Source organism: Cannabis sativa, chromosome 8 (genome assembly GCF_029168945.1).
Source record: "Cannabis sativa cultivar Pink pepper isolate KNU-18-1 chromosome 8, ASM2916894v1, whole genome shotgun sequence".
Lineage (NCBI taxonomy): Eukaryota > Viridiplantae > Streptophyta > Magnoliopsida > Rosales > Cannabaceae > Cannabis > Cannabis sativa.
The window spans coordinates 16,855,121-16,880,544 of record NC_083608.1 but is presented as its reverse complement, the minus strand read 5'-3'; the positions used below and the strand labels follow the sequence as shown (position 1 = coordinate 16,880,544).

Genomic DNA, 25,424 nt, shown 5'->3' with positions numbered 1-25,424 from the left:
TCGAAGGTTTGCACTTTTTGAGAGAGAGAGAGAGAGAGAGAGAGAGAGAGAGAGAGAGAGAGAGAGAGAGAGAGAGAGAGAGAGAGAGAGAGAGAGAGAGAGAGATTATCGTGAGGGTGGGCGACTGCTAATCATATGTAACCCTTAAATATGAGATCTGAGTGAGATATAATTGTCCTCATTGTATAAACGTCGGCTATTCCCTTAAAAAATGAACCCCACAATTTTATAAATATTTTAAACTGAAAAATGTTCTCAAGGAGTGTTTACAACCGATGGCTATTCTTCACTATAGACATTCACTTCATTTCTTATTGACGGTTCCTCAAAAAAAAAAAAAAAGGTTTAAGGACCGGCGGGAATATAAGTTGTTGAAAAAATATTGTCGAAAAATTATATAAACATAATTGAAGTTACAAAAAATACATATATTTAAATAATTAGCATAAAAAGAAAAAGTAAAAAAGTAAATTAAGCACAATGAATATAGAAATAGATTGGTCTATTTAAGAAAAACGAGTTGATCGACCTAAGTAAAACATGACACGAACATGAGCACAGCACAAAAATATCAAACCTACAAGTATTTGTCGGGCCTACCATTTAAAAATATTAGCATAATACGACACGACACAATCTATATTTTTTATGATACTACATCAAGACTCATATTTTAAAAAGCACGAAAAACATATAGATTGGACCGACGCACAAATATATATACAATACTAATAAATGTAGACATTGAGTGCAGAAGGCTCCCTAAGAAAGAAAGAGAGTTAATGTATTGTATGGAAAATTTGATGAGACCCAACCTTCAGAAGTACTATACTCGTGCCAAAATTGACTGTTAGCTTACCTAATTCTTTTCCTATAATAATGTATATAGTGATATTTAATTACCAAGATAGATACATTACTGGATATCTCAACTACTCATATATCCAAATAATATGAGCTGAATCATGATCATGATCTTCTTAATTAAAGTGAAGAGCTATATCATCATCTGAAACCTCTCTCTGGTCTGCTTCGACTATACAACGTAAGTAATAGTAGTTCCACCTCTTCCAATACTCTTTTCATTAATCTTTTCACTGTAATAAACTTTTCTCAGTCTTCTTTCTTCTTTTCGTTTAAAAAGTTTACATACATATAGTTTCTTTTGAAAAAGAAACCTTTACACTTATACCAACTATATAAATATATATTATATATAGGTGTAAAGAGTAAATTCTTTAATTAACATGTAACTCAAATAAAAAGTTTTTCATTAATTATATATATGAATTTTCAGCATGAAGGGGGTCATCAATAACCATGCATGGTGTGTAGAGATTTATACTCGTATGATTATTAATAACTTAACTTTAAAGGTGTTGATTAAGTTATTTTTTGGACACTGTTCATATTCATACTTGGTTTTATGTTAATACTATATTAAAAATAAAATTACCAAAATTGAAATCAAAGTATTATTTTGTATAATTTTAAAGAATACTAGTACAACTAATAACTTTTGTAAAACTAAATGAAAAATAATATTTACCTATTTTATATATCAAATTCCATATGTTAGTTTCACAAAAGTTAATACATGCAAAATAAACAATATGTACCAATAGTAATAATGTAATTCATATACATGATTAAAATGATATGATAATAAAATAATTACTAATCTAATTAATCTCTTTGTTTATGTACAGATACTATGTATTGAATAGAGTATAGTACTTAAGTGTTAATTATTATTAGGTAGTAATGCAAGTAGAGAAAAAATCAGGTGTATACACGTACGCGTCACAATGGGCAATGATCTATGCATTAGCATGGTCACTAAGGCAAGACAAGCAGAATCGTGTAGCAATAGGGAGCTATCTAGAGGACTACAGCAACAAGGTAGAGCTCGTCCAATTCAACACCGACACCTCGGATTTCATCACCGATACTCGCCTTTTCTTCGACCACCCTTACGCTCCAACAAACCTCATGTTCTTCCCCTCAGAGGACACCTCAAATCCAGACCTTTTAGCCTCGTCGGGCGACTACCTTCGCCTATGGAAGATCCACCACGATCGAATCGAGCTCAAATCCTTACTTAACAACAACAAAACAACCCAATTCAACTCTGCCCTAACCTCTTTTGATTGGGCCTCGTTCGACACTCGCAGGATAGCTGCCTCGAGTGTCGACACAAGCTGCACCATTTGGGATATTGAGAAGGAAATTGTGGACACACAATTAGTGGCACATGACAAGGAAGTTTACGACATTTCTTGGGGTGGTTACAATGTTTTTGCATCAGTTTCTGGGGATGGTTCGGTTAGGGTTTTCGATTTGAGAGATAAAGAAAGATCCACCATTATTTATGAAAACCCTATTGAGAATTGTGCCTTGTTGAGATTGGAATGGAATAAGTTTGATCCAAGATACATGGCCACGTTTGGTATGGACAGTAATAAAATTGTTGTTTTGGATATTAGGGTTCCAACTACTCCTTTAGTTGAGCTTTGTAGGCATAAAGGGAGTGTTAATGCCATTTCTTGGTCTCCTCCATTGGGGAAACAATTGTGTTCTGTTGGTGATGATTCAAGGGCTTTGATTTGGGATGTGGTGGGACCTAGTTTTCGATCCGACGGTGGTGATGATGATGTGGAGCCCAATATGTGGTATGCATCGACGGCTGAGATTAATCAAGTGCGTTGGTCTCCCGTGGATTTGGAATGGATTGCTATTTCTTTCTTGAATAAGTTACAACTATTGAAGAATTAGGATGTTATTATTAATTAACAAAAATTGTATTTTATATATTAATTAGCATTTGATAAAAGTCCCTTATATATGTCATTTATAGTGATAAAGTACTTGTAATATTTATTCTGTTCTTAATAAATTAGCTCATCGAAATTTTTTCATCTTAATAATGCTATATATATATTTTGTAAGAATTAATATTAATAAGTTATTGCAAATAAGGTTGTAATGAAATGTGTACTTTGTACACGTTTTCCTTATAAACATGTTCATGTGTAATTTTTATGGGTTATGACATGTTTATGGAAATCACATGCATGTATTGTAAGAGTTTTTGGTTGAGAAAAATAAAAATAAAAATAAGAATGCAATGCAATGCAATGTAATAAGATTTAATATATTTTTTTATAGGAAGCGATTTTAAGGGCTTTCAACGTCAATTTTAATAAAATTTGCTATTGACGTTGTTCTAAGCAACAAGAAGAAAAGCATTAGCCGACAATATACAGATGAGTAACTATGCCGTACTTTAGTTATTATCAAATAATCGACAACATAGGGAAGAATTGGGGTTATTTTGTACAATGACACCTTTATGGCGTCAACTATTAGCAAATAACAAAAGCTGTAATATTTTATGGCATTGATTATTTGCAAATAAGTGATGTCGTAGAGTATTTATTTTTAAAACTATTGAAAATTAAATTTTATTTTTCACATATGTTTTTTTGTGTATTTTTTATTAATTTATTTAAATTAAATATTAATTTTATATAATTAAAAATTAAATTAATCATATAACTAAATATATGTACATTATTCTAAATACATATATTACATAAATATTTTAAAAGTACTCCAAATCTTTTCAAATTATTAACTAACTAAACATAGAAAAATTAAAAAAAATATGTAAGTTATCCAATTAAACATAGAAAAATAAAAAAAATAATGAGGAAATGACATTGTATACCCACTTTACTTTGTTTGTTTTAACTTTTACTTTTATTTTCTTATTCTTTAAGATATTCCCACTTTTATAGATGATGTCTCCATTATACCTCTTAGGTTAATGTAAATTATGTGCTAGACTTAAGTGGAGGGTGTATTGGGCAACCCACTCATAAAGGTATATTTTAATGAAATATAATATGAAAGTATTTTTGATTAATCGATACAAAAAAAATATATTCCTTAACTTATCCCAAAAAAAAAATTCTTATATAATTCAGCATCACTGCAAGTAATTGTTCTATCCACTATCGTTTGGATGGGTAATATTCCAAATTTTCAAGTTGTAACTAGAGCTTTTAATTGTTTTTCAATATATGCTACACTGCACATTAAGAAAAAAAATTATGCTGCGTATAAGTTAAAATAAGAATAATTAGTAATTTTGCCCCTTCAACTTTCAACAAATATTAATATTGCTCTTAAAATATAAGACTTGTTAAGAATCCCTCCTCAACTTTTACATTTATAGAAATTTAGTCCTTCTGTTAAGTTCCGTCCTATTATTTAGTCTAAATACTGACATGTCTTTGTAAATTAGCAATTTTACCCTATAAGCTTTGACAATTATCGAATCGTACCCCCTCAAAATAAAAATGAGAAAGATTCAACATTTTTGTTAGTAAATCTTAAAAAATTAATTTAGATCTTAAAAAAAAAATTATTTAGAATAATTAAGAAAATTAAAAAAGAAATTAAAATTTTAAAACTACTTAAATGATTTAAAAATTATTTAATTTTTATTAAAAACTTCATTTAGATATTAAAAATTCAATTTTTGTAAAAACTAAATTTTACGGGAACAAACTTGAATCTATTTTATTTTTCTCAAAAAATATAGATTTGTTTAAGTAAACATAACAATTTTTAGTTTAATTTCTAACTTTTTTTCTCAAAATAATTTTATATTTTTATTGTATTTTTAATTATTTTTCTTTATTTGTTAAGATATGAGTTTATAAATATAAATAATTTTGATTTTTTCTTCAAAAAGTCTTAGTTTATTTAAATTATTGGGATAATTACATAAGACACTATTTTTTGTAAAAAAATTACATTTTTACGTTTTTTTTTTACATTTTTACGGTTTCCATAAAAACTACACGAAAACAACATAAAAGTAACAAGAAAATAACATCTAAATAACATCAAAACAACAACAAAAAATAACATACATATAACAAAAAATCAACAACAAATTAACAAGAGTACAACATAAAAAGACCGTATTTTCTGTAAAAAAAAAAAAAATCATAAAAATGTTTAAAATTTCGTGAAATCATATTTTTGTAATTTTTTTGTTGTTTTTGTGCATTTGTGAAATAATCCCTAAATTATTGATTGGATTCTCAATAATTTTGGTTTGGTTTTTTAAGATAGTGTTTATAATTAAAATAAAGTTTGAAACATTTTTTTAAGATTAATTGAATTTTGTAAGTAAAATTATATTTTTTAATTAATTTAATATTTTAATCATGTTTTAAAATAACTTTTATTATTTTTTTCTGAATTAATAGAATATTATATTTTTAAAATTATTTTTTTTTAATAAAAGAGGGAAAATTTTTGTATTGGTCATAGTTCAAGGGTAAAAATTAGGGGTGTTTAACAAAATTTATAAACCGCCTAACCCGAATAAACTGCCCAAACCAAACCGAATAAGCCGACAAAAAATACAATCCGAAATAGTACAATAAAAATCCAAACCGCCCAATGAATATATTGGGTGGTTTACAAATTATTCTAAACCGTCCAATTAACCCGAATAAATCGAATTAAACCGATTAATATATTTTTTAATAAAAGTGTATATAATATATTGCATAAATTATATTTATTAGTCAAACTATTTTGTATTGAGTTATTTGCGGCATAACCTCCTTAAGTGGTCAGGTGTTTGCAACTAACCCCCAATTTTAAAATTTTGGTGGTGAAACCTCCTAAACTGATATTCTATTAGCAATTAGCCCTTTCCGTCCATTTTTGGTTGTTAACTGCCATGGTGGAATGTCTACGTGTACACAGTGTACACGTGGCACAATTTTATTGGTCCACGTAAATAAATATTTAAAAAAATAAAAAAAATAATTATTTTAAAAATAAAAAATTAAAAAATATTTTTCTTTAAAAATTAAAAAAAAAACTAATCCTCTTTCTCTTCTTCTCTTCGTGCCGCCCCCTACTCCTCCTCCTCCTTTTCCTTCTTCTTCTCTTGCAAAAGCAGCTGTGAGGGTTGCAAAGGATGCTGCTCTGCTCCGCCTCTTTCTCCTCTACAAATCTCAAACTTCTTCTCCCTCTCTTTTTCTCAATCGCAGGGGGGCACGGTTTGACGGGAGAAGGACGTCTAGGGGATGGGATTTTTCCACCATTGCCACCACGACTCGGTTCGACGGGGCAAGGGCGGTATGTGAACAACAAGGACAGGATCGCCATGGCAGGAACAGAACTCCATGGCTTGAACTTAAACGCCAAAGACAAAGAAAGGGACCAAGACTGGCCGAAGACGAACCTAGGCAAAAGATGATTAGGGTTCAAAGTCAGGCGAGGCATTTCCAAGATCTGATAATGCCTCTGCGTCTTCTTCTTCTTCAGAGAGAGAGACAGAGGCTGTAATAGTTGTTGTTACTCTTGCAAAAGCAGCTGTGAGGGTTGCAAAGGATGCTGCTCCGCTAGTGAAAACTTCTGAGCATGAAGAAGAAGACGAAGAAGAAGAAGAAGAAGGAGGAGGAGGAGTAGGGGGCGGCGAGATGAGAAGAAGAGAAAGAGGGATTAGGGTTTTTTTTTTTTTTTAATTTTTATTGTTCAAAATTATTTTTTTTTAATTTTTAATTTTTTAATTTTTAAAGAAAAATATTTTTTTATTTTTTATTTTTAAATAATTAATTTTTATTTTTGAAATATTTATTTGCGTGGACCATTAAAATTGTGCCACGTGTACACTGTGTACACGCAGACATTCTACCATGGCAGTTAACAGCCAAAAATGGACGGAAAGTGCTAATTGCTAACTGAATATCAGTTTAGGAGGTTTTACCACCAAAATTTTAGAATTGAGGGTTAGTTGCAAACATTTGACCACTTAAAGAGGTTATGCCGCAAATAACTCTTTTGTATTTAAAGTTTGGACATTTTAGTGTTTAAAATCTAGACTTTATAGTTAATAATTTTTATTGTATTTGGATATTAAAGTTGAAGTTTAAAATTTATACAATATTATTACTTTTTTTTTTATTATTATTTTATTTGATTATTTCATGTTTACTCAATTATATTTATCTTATATTAAAGTTTTTAAAATTAATTTAGACTATTGTATTTTTTAACTTGAAATATAAATAATGTATTTTTATTTTTTTTAAATCTATTTTTTTCAATTAGAAACCAAGAATAATAATTATATAAAAAAAGTGAAGAACGGTTTGGATGGGTTAACCCGACCAAACCAACGAAATCATTGGGCGGGTTGAACTTTTTCTAATTTTTAATTGGGCGGGTTACAATTAAATAATGCAACCTGATATTTATATTGGATTGGTAAAAATATACTATAACCCGACTAAATTGACCGATGTACACCCCTAGTAAAAATACTATTTTTTAATGGTAAAAGAAACAAAACCTAATAGAAAGAGCATAATTATGTAACTGTTATATTTTAAGGAGAATTTTTAACAAGCTGTATATTTTAGAGGACAAAATCAAATAGTACCAAATGTTGAGGAAAAAAATACTAATTATTCTTAAAAGAACTTATTTCAATAAAAAATCCTACTTCAATTCCGATGTATTTAATTTGATTGAAGCTCAATTCAAATATTATTCATTCCAAAATTATTTTTATTCCAATGAAAATTGTTATATAATAAAAAAAATATAAACACTAATAATATTAAAATTAAATTAATGTTATTAATTTAAGGGGAATTATCCCATATATTATTTTTTTTTAACTTTTTTTTTAAATTTACGGTTTAAGTTTCTAAAGTGGTTGCAGCGCTAGTTGTAATAGAAAAATTTATGTAGAATTTCGTAGAAATACAAAAAAAAAAAAAATAAATAAAAAAATTCAAAGTATAAAAATGAAAAAACCACTTAATTTAATAATAAATGATAAATGTAATGTAAAATATAAACTTTCCTGTCATTTTTTTTTTAATAATACAAGTATTTTTTCTTTGACTAATACTTAAGTGATTAAAGATACTAAAACAAATAATAAAGTGATCAATAAAAATTAGTGTGACGAAAGCTGGCACAAAGGTCAGCAGCTCGGCCAAAGAGAAATCATTTCTAAGATTGCTTGGTTTGGGGTTTTCTTTTTCTTCCATTAATTTACAGAAATTCCTCCATTTCAACAAACAATGGCGATGACAATTGAAGGTAACTTCTGAATTTCCCATTTACTTTATTTTATTTAAAGGGGTTCGTAGAGAATTCATGGAAGTTTGCGGAAATAGTGATTTTAGTTAATTATTTTATTCGCTGAATATCGAATTAGGGTTTTAACTGATTTCGGAAAGGGTGTTGATTCGCCGGTGTTTAGTGTTGAGTTAGGGTTTTGATGTATTTCTGGCAGTTGGGTATGCTCTTGTTTGGTAATCGGGAAAATATTGAATCAGGAAAAATGAGTTGAAATTGCTTCAGAATTGGCAACCTTGAGTGTGTAATTTTCGAAGACTAGAATAGGGGTGAAAATGAAAAATGAAGGTTATTAAAGATCGAAAAAAGAAAGAAAGGTAGGAACTTTGAAATATTGTATTGCACAATGGTCTGAAATTATGTTTATAAATCAGAAGCAAAAGATGAAATTTGCAAATGGTAAAACTAAAGTTTGAACAAATAGTACTTCTCTTAAGAAAATTTGGCGTAAAATACTTTAAAATTAGGAGAAATTTGACTTGTTTTTTTTAGTTTGGAGTGGTTGTTAAACAGTGTGAAATCATCTGCATGATTCAGCACATAAATTTGAGTGGGTTAAGGCAAATTATATAGCTGATTGAAGTAGAAAATGGTCAATGGACTCTACTGTCTTTTCTTGTAATTGAACACCTATTATACAAAAAAAAAAAAAGTAATTGAACACCTATTCAATTACTACTGGTAAAGCTTTATAATTTGCATTTTGTTCTATGACATTATTCTATTTCTATCTGTTATTTCTTTTCTGCTAGTATTCTCAATAATATATAATCACTAATTCCTTTTTTTTTTTCCGTATGTGCACTGTCCTGGAAAACATCTGTAATGGTTCTTGGTCGATGCAGTGTAAGTGAGGAATCTTAGTTATGTGATTTAAAGTTTGCAGCTCTTGCAACAATGCTTCTAACTTGACCCTTCTTTTTTTGTTCATTCAAATTGTGCAGTCTTGCTGGGCTTGCTTTTATGTTTTCATCTAGCATATTGCTACAGATCTTGGTAGGTTTTCATACTTTGACCTGTTTTAAACTTGTGATAGTTCTGGAAATAAAATTATTTTTGAAAGCCATGAGTTTTGATTCTATATTGTTTATGCCACATGATGGAAACCACATTCTCTGTATACTCTAGAAGAGTTTCAAAAGTATTTTGTTTGAATGCAATTTATGCAAAATATTTGTCTTTTTTCACATATTGTCTAGGTGTGTGACTGGACAGTACGAGTATGAATGAAATAGAGGGTGAGGAAGAGAAAAAATAGATGAGGGGTGTATATGTTAGACTTGTTAATACTAAGGAACAGCTTTAACAATCAGCTTTCATGACATTAGCATTTGTGTCTATACAACTATTGCTATTAAATCATGTTAGTGAGATGTCACAGTGAAATTTGTGGTTGGTGGATGTCCTGAAAGATGAGGCGTTGCTTTAAAATAATTTCTTTTTACTTGATTTTGTTCACACAGAGTCATTAGCTACTTGTTATTATCATCATTCTTATTTTTTTACGAGCTAAATTTCTGTGTGACAGGCTTGTGCATTATACAACAATTGGTGGCCAATGTTAGCAGGTTGATAAAAATACAGCATATATTTCATATTAGTGTACTTTTTATTGCATTAAGTTGATATGGATATTTGATTATTTGTACAGCTCTCATGTACGTGCTGGTACCTATGCCTTGCTTATTCTTTGGTGGTGGGTCCTCGCAATTTTTGTTTAGCAGGGAAGGAGGGGGGTAAGTCTTCCTAGCTTTTATTGCTTGACTTGAACAAGTGTTTATCACTTGATTTTATGTCTTAGTTTTCTTTCCCCATAATTTTTAAAATGACACCAAAAGGCCTGTGTCATGACCAGGACTTGGCTTATGACATTTATTTGTGACTGAATGGCATTGTTGAATAATATGTAGGTTTATGTTGCTTGTAGACATTGTTTTCATTTGGTATTGTAAATGAGATCTATATTCTTGTTTACGCTTGAAACATATTTTTGTCTCCTTCAGGGGTTTGCCTTGTTGTTTATGCCCTGGTGTTGGGAATATTTTTTTTAGTTTTATTTATGGGATTCTACCATTTTTGCACCCTGTTTTTTGTCTTGAAACCAACTTAATGCTTTGTTGTTTACAATACCTTGTATATTGTTAATGAGACCGAAATTGTACCTTTTCACTAATTTCGGTAAATATTTTTACAAACAATAGGGTGATTTACCATATACAAAGTATTAAAATGGCATTAAGTGAACAATATGGTACTAAGTTGGTTCCAAAACAAACAACGTACTAAAATGACCTATTCCCTTTATTTACTCCAGCTGAATTGCTCTGTCACTAACTAGAACTTGCCTATTCCCAATCCCAAGTCCTTAAATCATAAATTGTTAGGCACTATAAAAATTACACAAGCTATCCATCTATGACCTTCTTCTATTAGTTTGAATAAATGTGCTCTATGTTCATGGCTTTACCGTGTTTGTTTATCTCAATTATTCGTATATTGCAGGTGGATTGGTGCTGCTAAATTTTTGACCGGAGCATCCAGTGTAGGGAGCATAGCTATTCCCATCATTCTTAGGCATGCTCATTTAATTTCTACAGGAGCAATGCTCATCGAGTTCGTCTCATTCATCATCTTCGTCTGTACTGTCTTGTGTTTTCACCACGCTAGCCTCGAAGATGATTGGTAACAAACTCGAACGAAGTAAGTTCTTATTTTGGTTTCCCAGCACCACAAAAAGAGAAATCTTATAGTGGGGAAACATGTGAGATACTCTCCAACATTGTACATCAGTTATATGTATATGATTTTAGAATGCTGTTTGATAAACCTGTCTTACTAAAGATAAGGTTCCTGTTTAACAAGCTAAACACGGAAAGATTACATGTTGATAATCTTATTTGGATAATGAAGGCTGTGACAACAAAGGCTTTGCTCCCATTTCTGGGTTTCGCAGTCATAATCTTTTCATTCAATTACGTTTTTCATTTTGCAAAATATTTTTGACAACAAAATGATTGTTTCATTCATGTCCAATCTAGATCACCCTGAACCAATCTTCTAAATTTTAGTACATGTAGTATTTTACACATTATAATATAATTACAAATGATTAATTTGTTAAAGTTGTTGCAAATAATATTTAGTACATGTAGTTGATTGCCATAAAAAAATAGTAATAATAAAAATATGGTATATTCTTTTCTCTCTTTTTTTTTTTTTTTTTTTTAAACTAAAATATGATTTTATTAATAAGACAAATTGTCTAATAGGAAAGACATAAATTAATTCACCAACTATGAGCAATTCTATTAGAAGAATAATGACTAAACAAAAATGAAGCTTCCTTCAAACAATTAAACAAATAGCTACAGTCATTAATAACTAATTCAAAAGGAGAGTTCATCATCAACTGATTACGAACGACTTTAACTGCTACTAAACAATTCGTCTTTGGCACCGCTGGTGACTATTCTCTATCCTTAATCCAACTGAGAGCCTCCTTGCTGCTAATAATTCAACTAACTTAGGTTTCAAAAAAGGGAGTTTATCATAAATTGACTACGAACAACCTCAACCGCTACTAAATAATCTGTCTCTAGCACTACTGTTGGCCATTCTCTATCCTTAATCTAACTGAGAGCTTTCTTGATGCTAATAATTCAACCAACTTAGGTTTTATATCTCCCCTACAGCAAATGGAACGAGCTTTAAGAAGACCACCCTGATGATCACGAGTACCATGGCAATGTCAAATTGATGAGTGGCAGCGAACAACGCGGTGTCAACATTTGAGGTAAATATGATATTTTCTTACTTTGTTTTTATGTGGGATTTTAAGTTTTATTGGAAAATATAATACCCTAATTTTCAAAAAAAAATGATATATTTTAATAAAATATAATATGAAAGTATTTTTTATTAATGGATAAAAAAAATGGTATTTTTCAACTTAACAATTCCAGCCTAAAATCATATAGATCGAAAGCAAACTATAATCAACGTCATGCACAATCAAACCATATATATTCTAACACATAATCCATCATTCAAGTACTTATTCTACTTTCATAAGTTATCTCATTAGCAATTCAATAGTCAATATTACAACACAGAAAACAAATGTCTCAATTTATTAATACATCACAATAACAATTATGCTATGTGTTACAAGTTACGTACTCCCACACTAACAAATTTTGGGTTGGATTTAAAGCAAGTTGATCTGCCATATTTGCCAATACATGTCATAATACGTTCAAACAAGCACATTCAACAATGTGAACCATAGAATACTTTCTTAATCCTCTGCTGCCTTAACACATATATTTTTGTACTTTGGCACATTTACTATAAAGTATTCAGAATCAAAATAAATTAATAGAGAAATATAACAAAATAAATGGAAGAATAATCGAAATCAATATTTGTAATATGTTGTTTACTAATTTTTTTTTTTAAAAAAATGGAATAATAGTAATTTATTTTGTTTACTTATATCAGAAAAGGTAATCGGGATGCTTAAATGGACTAAATTCCTTTTTTGAGTTAAACTATAGTATATGGTAGTTATTTTGTAAGACGTATTTTAAAGGACAACATTGTCATTATATATTTTTAATATTAAAAACTAAAATAAAAATAAATAAAATCACCTTTAATGGCATTTCCTATAAAATTGGTGGGGGAGAATTCACTTTCTTTTATCCCTTATTAAATTAAGTTCTCATTTTCTTAATTTTAATAATACAAGTAATATAGAATAATTATCTTATCATTATTTTTATTACTTATTAATTAGTATATATGTTTAACAGTTCTCCATATACTTTATCTGACATGGCATAATCACCACATTACTTATCATAAGTGGTAGTTAATACATGTATTACATACAATCCTTTGGTGCCTTAACACATTTTTGTACCTTAAAGATCGTTACTATTTGTTATACATTGTGTAAAATCTGTACTACAAGATCATATGCATATATATAAACATAATAAAAGTTGTTCCAGTTCATCTAGAACAATACTTGTATATATTATATATATAGGCATACACACAGAGTCTTCCTATTCGAAATTAGCTCGAACAATTCAAATCACGATTATTCAAAGTATCATCTAGACCTCAAGATATATATATATCTTTATATATTAATAGTGCTTATATAACAGTGATTCTTAATTTAACGTTTTGTTATTTTTATTCGGTTAACTTTAACGGAGACTATCGCTTCCTTTAATTAATGCTATTCAAACCTTGAGATTCCTCTTCTTCTCTAACAAAACTATGCGATTTTCAATCCCAATAATTCTCCATCCCTACAACTGTATCTGCAATTCTTCATCCCCATTAAATGTGATTCTTTTTTCTTCTCTCAAACCCAAATTTTAAAAATCTTTACGAGACAACGATTAGTTATCTCCATTTATAATCTTTTTCTGAATGGTGATGTCCTATCTCCACTACCTTCCTCTTTCTCCAGCCTGACTAACTAAATCCCAAATTCCAAATCACACCACAGAATTAATGGAGTCTATCACTCGACCTCCCTCTGCATCTGCCGCTCCTCACGATTGCTGCCGAACACCACTGGCTTCTACGACTTCAATCATCGAAGCCCCAATGGTCTAGAGTCTCTCGTCACTGAATCTCAACTCAATATTGTCCTTGCCGTGGCTCGGTTCCTGTCGAAATGTCCAGATTGTGCTGATCTCTGTCCTAAAGCAGTGGTTTTGGAGTTCTTTCGTTCTATTCGGACTTCATTCAAAAAATCTTTTTGGCTGCAAGCATTTGGTACTGATGTGATTGCTTCGTTCTTGGCTGAGTTTTTGAGATATGTATGCAAAGCGGTAGAATCATCGCTGGATTTTGCAACTGAGATAGATGAGTTGATAGGCGAGGTTGCGGTTTTGGCTATCGGTAATGGAGGAGGAGGAGATTTGGGTATTTCTAGGGATTTTTTGATTGCCCTGTCTCAGAAATTTCCTCTGATTTTAGCTTTCGACGCTGAGAAATTAATAATGGTAGAAATAAGTGTTGGGCGTAGTGATAATGATTCCTTATTTTTGTGTGATTTGATTAACTAAGTGATTATATTAGTTGGGAACTATAATATATTATTTATAAGATTTGAGAATGGTTGACATTGATATTTTATGAAAAATTTAGATTACTCGATTCACAGTTTTTTTGCACATTCTCTGTTGTACCCTTCTCAATTCTGTTTTTCATGGTACTATGTCACACGCAACACCACCTAGCAAAATAAGTGGATTATCATATAAATATATATAAATCTATATTATATATAGATACTGTCCGTGGTATATTTTGCATTACTTATTGTATAAATGACGTTTCATCAATTACTAAGTCCATTCTCTTTAGGAAAAATGAAAAAGGCCAAATCTTATGAGTTTTTATGTTTAGGAAAGGGCAATACACAGTGATTATGCAAAAATGTGATCAATTTGAAGACATACCATTTAAAATAGAATGCCAAAGTTCCACTTGATCAGCTTAAGACATGTTCATTAGATTCTTGCAGTTTCCATTAATTATATATGCTACCTGTATTATAACAGAAACCATTGAAAACAATGAAATTATCTATATGTGTTATGTCTACGTCACATCTCTGTTAAGGAATTTCGAGAAATGAAGTGAAATTCTCTTTGGTGAAAAACAGAAGGAGGATTGCTAACTGATTTCGTCACAAAGTTCACCTTTTAGTTCAAGCCAAATTTCAAATCACGTTACCTTAACAATTATCTCTCAGACTATTTTCTATGGAGTTGTGGTTGAACTTGTGTCTGTATGTACTGAATACAATTCTACTATGTTTTTTTATGATATTAACAATTGCTCACATTGGACCAGAACCCACAACTGACAGATTTGTTGTGATGGTAATGAACATTCTTGCTTTTTTAAATGATTGTTAGAGAGGCTAATCAGATGTGAATATTTTTTTTTTTTTATTTTCTATCTTTAGTGCATATTTTTATTTATCGATTCTCTATTGTATTCTTATGGTTGTTTAGAGTCTGGGCCTGCTGAGTTGAGTATCCTTGGCAACACTGTTGCTGTCCAAGATAACATGCCCTTCAGTGGCCTTACAACATTCAGAATTATTTTCTTATCAAAATTTGAGTGTTCTCAAATGCCACATCCTGTAAGTTATCATTTTATAATTACAATGAACTTAATTGATTTAACTATGCATCTAAATATTATTATTTTACATCTAAAGTTGTTAGAGCACATTACATTTGTGGATACTTCTGGAGTTTTATCAGGGGGAACCAACGAACACAATGAGCATATGACTTTACTGGTGTAATATTTGGGTAATTATGCATGAATTGAGTAATTTAGATAGTATGCATTGTTCAGACAGTTTATCTATAATTATGCATACCATATATTTGATAAAATGACTCAAAGAAAATTTTAGCCACTTCTTTTACATTGTTTACATTGATTTATTATAGTTGGGGGTAATTTTAAGATGTAATCTTTTGTACCACTAGTTTTATATATTGTTGCTGAGTTATTAGATGAAATCTTTTTTTTTTTCTATATTATTTGGTTGGAGAAATTTTGTGGAAGCAATCATTTATTTCCTTAGTGGTATAATTATCAATAATAGACCCTTGCCTAATGATTTATTTTACTGCAGTGCAATACGATATGGGATATTTTATAGCACTACAAAAGAAATTATCATTTCTCAATTACCATGTTTATTTTTCATTAATTTGGTTGATATAAGTCAATAGATTATCATTTTTTTTTCTTCATAATAAGTCTTCCATAAGTTTAGGATTAAACAATGAGCTTATATGGAATTGTTCTCTACCTTCCATTTTAGTCTGAACCTTCTGTACTTTTGTTCTTTTGCTGTAAAGTTTAGGTTTTCAAAAAAAAAAAAATAAAAAAAGAGTTTGCCATAAGTTTATGTGTACTTATTGTTCATCTAAATTTCTTATATAGCTCAATCACCATGTTTAGTTTTCAGGTAAGCTTTTTTACCATTAGTTTATTATTATTAATTTTTAACGCAATATTTACCATTTCTCAATCACCATATTTAGTTTTTATTAGTTTGATTGATTTTCTATTATATTTTAGTTATATACTTTGCAAGTTTTGCTATAATCATCCCGAACGAGTTGAATGTATTTTATATTGCTAATGAATTCCAAACTTGTCATTTTTGGTGAAAATGACCCTATGCTCTCAAAGCATTTTTTAATTTTCTATTTTATGATTATATATTTTTTATTTGCTTTAATTACAAAAATAGTGTCCCTTATACAAAAGGAAAACCTTTGAATATATTTACATGAAAATTAGAATGAGCAAATCTAAAACAAATAAAAAAATATAATATGTTATAAAAATAAATTAAATATAGGTGCAATGCATGTAATTTCAATCTAATATTTTTATATATTAAAAGTGCTTATCTAACGGCAATTCTTAGTTTAACGATTATTTTTAACGGAGTTTTTTTTTTTTTTTAATAAAAACAGACGGAACATTAACGGGACGTTAGCCATCTCTCCCTGCTCCTCGTTTGTTTGTTAGTTTCAAAATCCAAACTAATCTGTTGAGTTTTGCGATTTTTTGGTAAAGCGATTTAGTGATGAAGCCTAAACCCTAAAACGTTTTCAAAGTCCAACACGATTGAAAGCTCCATTAATTCTTGATGTGAATCTGCTGTAGAGAGGAAACATAGCCATGGCTACGTCCAAAACCTTAACCATTCTTCTCTAAATTTGCCATCGATTCCAATCCCAGAAGCCCGATAAAAAGGTTCGATTACAGCTGCAACAATTGATGCGACTGAACGAGCAGAGAGGTCTATGAAACAAACAACCCTATCAAAATGTGCGATCGATTCCACCTGTGACAATGGGTGTGATAGGACGGGTTGAACCCTTTTCGTTAGTAAGAATTGCAGGCTCATATGTGTTCAATCTCCCAATATTTCCAGACCCAAAATTTGTTTACTGAAAACGAAATCAAATCTCTACTTATGGTTTGATTCGGATTTGGGTAAAACCCACTATTCCTCTGCCTTCTCATCCCCATTTTCTTTGAATTTTACTCTTCCCAAAAAGAAGTTCCCTCAAACCCATTTCAGCATTAGTGCTTCATCAGCTTCAAGAGATGTGAAGCCCCACAAGTCTTCGCATCTTTGAAATCGTTCCCATACATCTCAGGTAGAAAATCAAAATCAAAATCAACAGTAATAGTTTGATTGTAAGGTAATGAACTATGACCCTTTTCTTCATATAGATAGGTCATAATTTTTGGATTGACAATGGAGAGAATATTAGCCTTTGTAGTGATGTTTAGTCAATGCTTTCTTTCACCCATTTAGGGTTACGTTGAAGTTAGATACAATAAGCCATTCTTCCAAAGTTGTTTCATTTTAAAAAGAAATTATTCATTTTTTTGTTTGAAAAAAGGACTTTTTCACTTTGTTTTTTTTTTAGAATTGAATTGTTTGATTTCTCACATGTCTTCATATATATCAACCTTATTTCAACAATTTGGATTCATTTATTTCCCCAACTCTATCCCTAATCTTCACTGCATTTGATTTTCAATCTTTGATTTCATTGATGCATATATATATGGATAATTTTTTCTTCTTTGATTTTGTTATTAGAACCATGATTTTAGTGGTCTAGACGACAAGTGTCTTTGTTTCTACGTACATTCTGATTTGGTCAGTTTCTTTTTGATGTATGTTGATGCTACAATGAAGAAAATCAAAAGCTATCTAAAAAAATCAAATAGTTTTATTTACCTTTATTTTCCTTGATGGTGATTCTTTAAAAATTCTATTTCAAAAATTGCAGAATCTTTTTAGTTTTTCATTTTTCATTATCAAATGTTATAAGTATTCGATGTAATTAATTATGTGGGAAAGAATGTGTGTGGATAATAGGGGTTTTGGAAGTTTTTTTCTAATCCCCATTCTCTTGCCTGTAAAGTATTTAAAGCAAGATATTTTTCAGATGGATCCTTAATTGATTGGGCCCTAATTGATTTCTCAATCCCGCTGTACAGGGCACAATTAATGTCCTACGAGCGGCGCTGGATGCCAAGTTGAAGCGCGTGGTTATCATGTCTTCAATATTAGCCATTGTAAGAAATTATTTATAAGTTGATACTTAGTGAAGAAAAGAAATGTTATTGTGTTGCTGCTCATAGAGTTTCTTAATTTTCTATTTATCTAGATTTCACAACTTATAAGACCTGTTGCTCATAGAGTTTTTTAATTTTCTGTTTATCTAGATTTCACAACCTATAAGACCCTATGCAGTGAATTTGTCAAAGATAATTTGCTGTCAATAATTTTCTTCTTGTGAATGGTTAACCAAAGGTAAGTTTGATGAGTTCTTAGTTTTTTTACATTGTAAATGAGACAATTTGGTAGTTCAGTGATGCTTCTATTGATGTAAAATTATGCTCTAACTGGGTTTTTGTTCTCAAATGAGATAGTGCCATACTGCATATAAATATGATGGTCAAGTTAAATAAGTAAAATTCATCCCTCTGTACGTGTCCCATGTGCCCTCGAGATTACTTTTATTTATGTCTCTATCTATTCATAAAAATATTGTCTCTACTCTTAGGTGTTTGAAACTGTGCACTAGGCACATAACGTTCCATTTGGGTCTTGTTTGAGGTATGTACTTATCTTTTGACATTATTTTCTTATTAAGATTATATATGTGAAAAACTGTCAGACTTTTCATTTTGTGGACCTTCATTTGCTCTGTTAATATAGATGGAGATTTTCTGTCAAATTATGTGCTCAATTAGTGAATAAATACCATATTATTTTATCATTTATGATATTGTAAATCTCAATCTATTATGCTGCCGTTATTTTACCTTTTTGATTTAATATCTTTTGACGTAAAGGGTCATCTTTGAAGATATTGAGAATAATAAAGAGTGAATAAGATAATGGGTATTATATAAGATTATAGAATTTTAGGAAGTCTCTTTTCTTGATTTTATTTAAAATTATTTGATGTAATTTATTTCTTCTTATTAGATTATATATTTTATTCATAATTTATTTCCGATTTTCTATTACATTTCATAATTCATAATGACAATGTTTTCTTATTTGGTAGCTCGCGATTAATGGACAAAATTTTCTTCGGAGGACTTCTAACTGTGTGTATAGATGTGTTGGAGCCTGTAAAACCGACACTATGAAATTATTGCCTGGGAAATTTAGTGTTTTAGGACATCTGGTATATTTGGATAATTGTATGTGTCCCCAGATTAATTAAGGTACAATAGTTGTGCATGTACATGATCATGTGTGCCTTTTTTTTTTTTTTTTTTTTTTTTTTTTTTTTTTTTTTTTCGGTGTGGTGTTTCACAATCAATATTGACATCTTATTCAAACTTTGATGTCAAGATTTTGTTTTTTTTTGTTTTTTTTTTTTTTTTTTTTTTTTTTTTGCTGAATATGTTGTTTAGAGCTTATTCATTTATTGTGTACCTTTATTTTTATAAACCATTTTATTTTTTCTCAGTTTCTGTTAAATTCCTTTTACTTTTTTGAGTAATTTTTGTTTCCACATTATATTTACCTAATTCTTCATTAGTCAGTCAAATGATCAATCAAAGATACTTAATTTGCTAATCAATTGCTCTACCCAAGCCAAACAAATACATTTTATTCATGTAGCTGTACAAAAACTCTTTTGGAATTGATTCCATTATAACTTTGATTTGGGATTCAAACTGTTGAATTGTATAAAGATTAAGACAAAATTTTACAATGTTTTGTGTTATAAATAGTATTAATTATGTGGATGTCCAAATCTTTTATTTATTACCATTAATGTAATCAACATTCCCTTTTTCTTAGTTTTCCTTTCTCTTAGTTTCTTAATATTTGACTCTTGTATGTGTATAAATAGGAGATCACCTATTGGAATAAAACACTCAGAAAATTCTCATCTCTTCTCTATTTTCTTTCTCTAAATTATAATATTACATAATACTAATATTTCATAACACGTTATCAGCACGAGCCTCTAACCAAGGTATAACAATATTTTTGTTATGTGATCTCGAATTGCTTCAAAGTCATGATACACTAAATATATATATGTATATATATATACTCATCTGACTGAAACACATTCGAGTTAGCTATTTTTTTTAATGAATTAATATTTATACAATATATGTCTATGCTTATATATATCTATATAGATGCTTATATATTATATATGTGTGTTGATTTGTTTATCATATTATATTGTTTAATCTTATTATCTTATTCTATATTGTACTATATTTTGTTGTATTTTTTCAAAGTTTATGTATATGTCTAATAATTTACACTTTATATTGATATAGTTTTATCCATGGCAAACCTTGCAAAACTTGATTTTGTGGCACTTGATATTTCTGGAAAAAACTATTTGTCATGGATTCTTGATGCTGAAATCCATTTAGATGCTATGGGTCTTGGAGACACCATCAAAGATCAAAATACTGAAACAAAACAAAATAAGGCCAAGGCTATGATTTTCCTTCGCCATCATCTCCATGAGGGGTTAAAATCTGAATATTTAACCGTAAAAGATCCTCTTGTGCTTTGGCAAAATTTGAAAGAAAGATATGACCATCAAAAAAACTGTCATATTGCCAAAGGCTAAGAATGATTGGTTGCACCTGAGGTTGCAAGATTTTAAATCAGTAAGTGATTATAACTCGCAATGTTTAATATCACTTCTAAATTAATGTTGTGTGGAGAAAAAGTTACTGACTATGAAATGTTAGAAAAAACATATACTACTTTTCATGCCTCTAATGTGCTCCTGCAGCAGCAATATAGAGAGCGAAATTTTAAAAAATATTCAGAATTGATTTCATGCCTTCTAGTAGCTGAGCAGAATAATGAACTTTTGATGAAAAATCATGAATCTCGCCCAACTGGGTCTGCTCCATTCCCTGAAGTGAATGCTACAATTGCTGACAATCATAATCATAGTCGTAGTCTTGATCATAATCAAAGTAATAGACGTAGTCGTGACCATAATCAAAGTCGCGGTCGAGGTCGCGATCGCGGTCGAAGCAATGTTTGGCATCGTAATGGTCAAAATAAAAATTCATATACTCCAATGAAAAGCACAACTACTGAGAACAAGCGAAAAGGTCCTCAAAATAATAATCATAGAAATTTCGAAAATTTATGTTCCAGATGTGGAATAAAAGGACACTGGGCACGTGCTTGTCGTACGGCAAAACACCTTGCTGATCTTTATCAAGCATCTGTGAAAGGAAAGGAGAAAATAGAAGCAAATTTTGCCTATCAAGATGATGGTTTTCTCAAAGAGCCTTTGGATATTACGCACTTAGATGTTGCAGATTTTTTTAATGAAGATCTCATTAATAACAACATGAATATCGATAATGGAGATGGGAATGTCCACAATTAGTCACTTTTCTTTGTTATGTTTTTTTTATTATTATCATTTATTTACTTTAAGGTGTTTATTTTATTTGGCATATTTATGTAATGAACTTTTATTATTTAAGCATTTATATTTTGAACTTATTACGTTTTTTTTTAATGAAGTAATGGACATTTGTCATTCTATACATGATTCTACAAATAATGGTGATGATATGTGTTTGGTGGATAGCGCAACCACTCATACAATACTCAGAAGTGATAAATATTTTTCAAATTTATCAAGAATGAAGGCAAATGTTAATACAATATCGAGCCTTTGCAAATTTAATTGAAGGCTCTGGAAGAGCCATTATATTGATGCCTAGAGGAACAAAAATTATTATAGATGATGCCTTATTATCCACCAAATCAAAAAGGAATCTGTTGAGTTTCAAAGATATACGTCGTAATGGATATCATATTGAGACAATAGATGAAAATAATTTTGAATATCTTTGTATTACATCTATTGTTTCAAGAAAAAAATGCATAATAGAAAAATTACCTGGTTTGTCTTCAGGTTTGTACGTTACACGTATAAGTACAATAGAAACTCATGTTATTGTGAACGAGAAGTTCGCAAACCAGAAAAATTTATTTGTTATTTGGCATGACCGGTTAGGCCATCCCGGTTCAATTATGATGCGTAGAATAATAGAGAACTCACATGGTCATCCATTGAAAAACCAAAAGATTCTTTTATCCAGTGAGTTCTCATGTGCTGCTTGTTCTCAAGGAAAGTTAATCATTAAGCCCTCACCGGTAAAGGTTGGAATTGAATCCCCTGGATTTCTTGAACGAATTCAGGGCGACATATGTGGGCCTATTTGCCCACCATGTGGACCATTCAGATATTTTATGGTATTGATAGATGCATCAACTAGATGGTCACATGTTTGCTTATTATCTACTCGTAATGTAGCATTTGCAAGATTGCTTGCTCAAATAATCCGATTACGAGCACAATTCCCAGACTATGCAATCAAGACAATCCGCCTTGATAATGCTGGTGAATTTACATCACAAGCTTTTAATGATTATTGTATGTCAATAGGGATAAATGTTGAACATCCTGTTGCTCATGTACATACACAAAATGGTCTAGCAGAATCATTTATTAAGCGCCTCCAATTAATCGCAAGACCATTACTTATGAGAACAAAACTCCCAATTATAGCTTGGGGACATGCTATTTTACATGCTGCGGCACTTGTACGCATTAGGCCAACATCATATCACAAATTCTCCCCAGTACAATTGGCTTTTGGTCAGGAGCCAAATATTTCCCATCTAAGAATCTTTGGTTGTACAGTATATGTTCCGATTGCTCCACCACAACGAACAAAGATGGGTCCTCAAAGGAGGCTGGGAATATATGTTGGGTATGAATCTCCATCTATCATTAAATATCTCGAACCCACAACTGGAGATGTATTTACAGCACGTTTTGCTGATTGTCATTTTGATGAGACAAGTTTCCCAGCTTTAGGGGGAGGGGAAAAGAAACAGCTGGAAAAAGAAATTATATGGAATGCACAATCATTATCTCAATTTGATCCTCGTACAAATCAATGTGAACTTGAAGTTCAAAGAATAATTTATTTGCAAAATATTGCAAATCAATTACCAAATGCATTCACTGACCCAAAGAAAATTACAAAATCACATATTCCAGCTGAAAATGCTCCAATTCGAATTGAAGTCCCAGAAGGACAATTAATTAATGATTCTAAAGCACGTTTGAAACGTGGTAGACCAGTCGGTTCCAAAGATAAAAATCCTCGAAAAAGAAAGGGAGCAAATAATCAAGATGGCCCTAATGAAGAGGCTGAAAATTTCGAGGAAGATGTTGACATAAACAAATCTCTTGAAGAGATTCGAATTCTGAAAATATTAGCAATAATGAGATCTCAATAAATTATGTCAATACAAGAAAAGAATGGAACCGACTCGAAGTAATTGTCGACAATATTTTTGCTTATAATGTAGCGCTAGAAATTATGAATGAAAACGAGGATCTTGAACCTAAATCTATCAAAGAATGTCAAAATAGAAAAGATTGGCCAAAATGGAAAGAAGCAATTCAAGCAGAATTGAATTCACTTGCTAAACGCAAAGTATTTGGACCTATAGTCCAAACACCACGAAGGTGTGAAACCCGTTGGATACAAATGGGTATGTTTACGTAAAAGAAATGAGAAAAATGAAGTTGTGAGATACAAAGCAAGACTTGTAGCTCAAGGTTTTTCTCAAAGGCCAAGTATTGATTATGAGGAGACATATTCTCCTGTGGTGGATGCAATAACATTAAGATATTTGGTTAGCTTGGCTGTGAGTGAAAAACTCGATATGCGATTAATGGATGTAGTCACAGCTTATTTATATGGATCACTAGATAGTGATATTTACATGAAGATCCCTGAAGGATTTAAGATGCCTGATGCATATAATTCAAGCAATCGAGAAATGTGCTCAATTAAATTACAAAGATCATTGTATGGATTAAAACAATCAGGACGCATGTGGTACAATCGACTTAGTGAATATTTATTAAAAGAAGGATATAAAAATGATCCTATTTGCCCATGTGTTTTTATAAAAAGTTCAAGTCCTGAGTTTGTTATCATTGTTGTATATGTTGATGATTTGAATATTATTGGAACTCCTGAAAAACTTTCGGAAAAGTTGTGGAATATCTAAAGAAAGAGTTCGAAATGAAAGATTTAGGAAAAACAAAATTTTGTCTTGGTCTACAAATTGAGCATTTAAAATGTGGAATTTTCATTCATCGATCAACTTATGCGAAAAGATTTTGAGACGATTTTATATGGATAAATCACACCCATTGAGTAGCCCAATGGTAGTTAGGTCACTTGATGTAGAAAAAGATCCTTTTCGACCTAGAGAAGAACATGAAGAGCTCCTTGGTCCAGAAGTACCATATCTTAGTGCAATAGGAGCATTGATGTATCTTGCTAATTGTACAAGACCTGATATAGCTTTCTCTGTCAATTTATTAGCAAGATTTAGTTCTGCTCCAACATATAGACATTGGAAAGGGATTAAGCACATACTCCGTTATCTCCAGGGTACTATTGATAAAGGATTATTCTATTCTAATAATTGTGGGTCACAACTTATTGGCTACGCAGATGCAGGATATTTATCTGATCCACATAAAGCCAGATCTCAAACTGGCTATTTGTTCACTTGCGGTGACACTGCTATATCCTGGCGATCAACAAAGCAAACTCTGGTGGCTACTTCCTCAAATCATGCTGAGATACTTGCAATTCACGAGGCAAGTCGAGAATGTGTTTGGTTAAGATCAATGACACAACATATTCGAGGAACATGTGGATTAACATCTAATAAAGAAGTACCAACAATTCTCTATGAAGATAATGCTGCTTGCATCGCTCAACTTAAAGGAGGGTACATTAAAGGAGACAGAACTAAACATATTTCACCAAAATTCTTCTTTACACACAATCTTCAAGAAAATGGTGATATCGATGTTCAACAAATTCGATCAAGCGATAATCTTGCAGACTTATTCACGAAGTCATTACCAACATCAACTTTTGAGAAGATGGTTCACAAGATTGGAATGCGTCGATTAAAGGATCTCCACGAATGCCAAAATGAGGGGGAGTAATTTCATACTGCACTCTTTTTTCCTTGACCGAGTTTTGTCCCACTGGGTTTTCTCGGCGAG

The 25,424-nt window shown here is 30.7% G+C and overlaps 2 protein-coding genes across 4 annotated transcripts; both read left to right on the top strand.

Moving 5' to 3' along the window:
* Positions 1–900: 900 nt before the first annotated feature.
* LOC115698706 (WD repeat-containing protein LWD2) lies at positions 901–2,918 on the top strand. 2 transcript variants are annotated; one of them, XM_030625850.2, is made up of 2 exons: positions 901–1,045; positions 1,710–2,918. In XM_030625850.2, exon 2 carries the CDS (start codon positions 1,765–1,767, stop codon positions 2,773–2,775), a length of 1,011 nt encoding a protein of 336 aa, XP_030481710.1. In that variant the 5' UTR covers positions 901–1,045; positions 1,710–1,764; the 3' UTR covers positions 2,776–2,918. The 2 variants fall into 2 exon arrangements, with proteins under 2 accessions (XP_030481710.1, XP_060958468.1); XM_061102485.1 differs by having other exon boundaries at positions 907–1,045; positions 1,763–2,918.
* Positions 2,919–7,978: 5,060 nt separating this feature from the next.
* Positions 7,979–11,159, top strand: LOC115701191 (vacuolar protein sorting-associated protein 55 homolog). 2 transcript variants are annotated; one of them, XM_030628911.2, is made up of 5 exons: positions 7,979–8,148; positions 9,132–9,183; positions 9,716–9,755; positions 9,839–9,923; positions 10,690–11,159. In XM_030628911.2, the coding sequence occupies exons 2-5, from the start codon at positions 9,151–9,153 to the stop codon at positions 10,871–10,873; spliced, it is 342 nt and encodes a 113-aa protein (XP_030484771.1). In that variant the 5' UTR covers positions 7,979–8,148; positions 9,132–9,150; the 3' UTR covers positions 10,874–11,159. The 2 variants fall into 2 exon arrangements, with proteins under 2 accessions (XP_030484771.1, XP_030484772.1); XM_030628912.2 differs by having other exon boundaries at positions 7,979–9,033.
* The last annotated feature ends 14,265 nt before the right edge of the window (positions 11,160–25,424 follow it).